The sequence below is a fragment of the Charadrius vociferus genome, unplaced genomic scaffold (assembly GCF_000708025.1).
Source record: "Charadrius vociferus isolate BGI_N301 unplaced genomic scaffold, ASM70802v2 scaffold201, whole genome shotgun sequence".
NCBI classification, from domain to species: Eukaryota; Metazoa; Chordata; class Aves; order Charadriiformes; family Charadriidae; genus Charadrius; species Charadrius vociferus.
Genome location: NW_009646936.1, coordinates 341,339 through 344,411, shown reverse-complemented (window position 1 = coordinate 344,411; position 3,073 = coordinate 341,339). Strand labels below are relative to the sequence as shown.

Sequence of the window (3,073 nt, the reverse complement as noted above, 5' to 3'; positions counted from 1 at the left end):
CTTAGATCTACACGGGCAAGCAATCCTGCTGGCTTCACTGGGAACAAACCATTTGCACAGACATACTGGCATTTAGATAAGGCCTCCCAAAGACAAACCACAGTTGGGAAGTATAGTGATCAATGATCAAATTTTATTCAATAAACAAGATTGATAGCTTCCTAGACGAATGAAACCTGTAACTTTTTTTAATTTAAAAAAGAAAAATCTCTGTCCACGACATAGGTGAATAGAAAGCAAAGTAAGTCCTTTTGCAAATAGTTCCTTGCCAAACAGAAACCAAACTAACTTGAAGTATTGTAAGTGAACTAAGCTCATCATTAGCTTAGTTTGGCACAAGATAAAAATGCGGTTTTAAGCACTTAGCTCTAACAATCAGTACTTCATAACACCTAAAAACCAAATCAGTATACAAGGTTGAAGAAATAACACTTCCACCTTTATAATTAAAATAATTCAGTAGAAATATCCTCTTTAGAGAAACAAATTTAACTTATGGACTCTACTCAGCTACGTCTGTTCTAGGCAACTCTGTCCATCCACGAGAGCCCACTTTCTTCACTCTCCTGGTCATCATGGTGGAACTAAAAATTCACACGTGCTTTCAGTACTAGAGCTGTAGTACAGCTTTAGGAAAACATCTCCTTGTCGATACGTTTTTACCTGAGGTGCTGGGGAATAAGCTCCCATCCCTCCAGTGTTAGGGCCTTCATCTCCATCCATTAATCGCTTGTGGTCCTGGGCTGGAGGCATGGGGGCAATTGTGACGCCATCAGTGAAACATAAACACTAGAAAACAAGGAGAATAATTAAAACCCCAGGGTATTATAAGAACTAAAGAGCAAAAAATGCAAATATATTTGATTTTCAGTGCTGTAATCGGATATTTAAGAGTATAAATTCTGTCTCCCTGCTAAAACAAACTACAGTATTCTAAACATTTCCCTTTTCCCTCAAGAAGCAGTACTTCAGTTCATGTGACCTGTCTACAGTAATTAACTTCCATATAACGTAAAAGAAATTATAACATAATATCAGTAGTTGTACTGAAGAGAAATACTAAAAAGGTTAAAAAGAAAATTTAAATACTCCACAACGGAAGCTACTTCTTCTCTCCCCCTCCCTTCCTCCTGCCCCGGAAGGAAGGAATTACGTTCCTTTCAAGATTTCCTTTTCCTTGTTGATAAAACTATTTACTTTTGAATTATTTACAAATTACTTATACAGCAGATGATTTTATCCTCAATATCTTCATAATAACAAGCCTGCTGGCATCTTCTGTAACTGGATGATGATGTTCACTGTCTGGGCTACTGCTAGCAGTACTCAGAAAAACATTTTATAATGCTAATTAAAAACCAAGCAAGGATTCCCCAACAAAACCCCAATATGCCAAAATATTAATATATTAAAAACTACAGTAATTTGCAGAAGGTGAATTATTTTGACAGGCAAGGCAAGCGGTATTTTTTCTTCGTTGTTGTCTGTCATCATAGAAAAAAACCCTTTCAACTGTGTGTTTATATTATCTGTTATAATACAGTAAGGTTGATGGTATTCTAAGGACTAATTCAGAGCATTACATATTTTCCACCAGAGAATTAACATCTGGATAACCCCTCAGTTCCTAAAAAGGTCAAGACAACCAGGAAAGAATAAGGATGACCAATATCTGGACGTCTAATTTCTTCATATCAGGCAGGAAACCAGACTATGCAAAGATTGGCAACAGCTGGAAATGATCGCTTACTTTATAAATACCACCACCTCCAAGATAAATGTTCACAACATCCAGCATAAATCAATTCCAGCTCCAGTATTCGGGAACCTGAGCTGATACTTGGCTGTTCTACTTTGTGTGATGCAAGTGTCGAGTTCCCCTGCCACCTCAAAACCTAGGCTCTAATTCTCCTTTTCTCCTTCACACTCTGCTAATTAAATCAGATATATATTTTTTAAACGAAGGAGCTGAATCGGCTTAAAATGAAGGAAATGTTCTCTCCACACCTGCAGAATAAATCAGCACTGTCAAATCATTCAACAGCCTTTGGTTCCCAACCCTTCGTCCCCGGGTGCACTTCCACGTTGCAATTTCTCTGGCAATGAAACCAGTTAATGAGGATCCTGCCTGCACCTGTCTTGAGCTGACTGTTCCCTTGCTCCAAAGGAGTTTACTGCTCCCTCATGATGCAGTTCAACTTTTTCCCTTCATCAGCAAAGCTGATTAAAGAAAGTCTCCATCCTCCCTCGCTCCCAACCACTCCTCGCCTTGCTCTGCGCGTCACCATCCTGTTACTTGTATTGATTCAAATGGCACTGGGCTCTAAACCAGAACGCAGAAAACTTGCAAGGTGGTGGCAGTGACTTCTTTGCACAAAGGTCGTTAGGTTGTAGCTTCACGAACAAATAACTAGGCGAACAGCAGCAAAAAGGTAGCAATATGGAAGAGAAGGGACATCTTACACTGACTTTGCTGTCAGCGAAATGATAACACAGAACTGCACACTCAATGACACTCAAAATTTTTAAGGTTAGATTTTTTTTTCCGATGTGGCAACAGTCGATTATTGTTTGAGTTATTTTTATTTAACTTGAATTCTTTTAACAGGCTGCAGGAAGTTTGATTCTTAACACAGCTACCTTTAATTAATACAATTTTATTTATTTACAGATAACTTTTTAATTTCAGTAATAAAATCTTTCATGTCCCTTCTGTAGGTACTTACATAGTGTTTCCTAAATAGTTTAGAACAGGTATAATCAAAGTGTTACAGTGAGATGTGCACTTACAGAAACTTCTTCTCCTTCAAGAAGTTCTTCAACAACAACAGTTTCCCCAGCTGTGCCAAAAGTCTTATCCTACAGTAAAATCAAAATCTCTTTAGTTCTGTTTTAGTTATTTTAAAATATTCAAAATGCAACAAGAAAAAGTATTTTTTAATACAGCAACAAAAATACAGCACAGTTTTGAGACTATTAATCCATTCCCCATCCTGGGTATGTCAGCAATGGTAAAATCTTTGCTCCTGTTTATCCTTACATAAATGCAGATTTTATGCTTGAATATTTTTAA

The 3,073-nt window shown here is 37.4% G+C and overlaps 1 protein-coding gene across 1 annotated transcript in view; it reads right to left on the bottom strand.

Moving 5' to 3' along the window:
• GART (phosphoribosylglycinamide formyltransferase, phosphoribosylglycinamide synthetase, phosphoribosylaminoimidazole synthetase) overlaps positions 1–3,073 on the bottom strand; it is a 33,982-nt gene that overhangs the window by 20,926 nt on the left and 9,983 nt on the right. Inside the window, exons 6-7 of the mRNA XM_009894880.1 lie at positions 2,791–2,859; positions 664–789 (exon numbers count right to left, since the gene is read on the bottom strand). Coding sequence (XP_009893182.1) covers positions 664–789; positions 2,791–2,859 — 195 coding nt within the window. The remainder of the gene's footprint in view (positions 1–663; positions 790–2,790; positions 2,860–3,073) is intronic.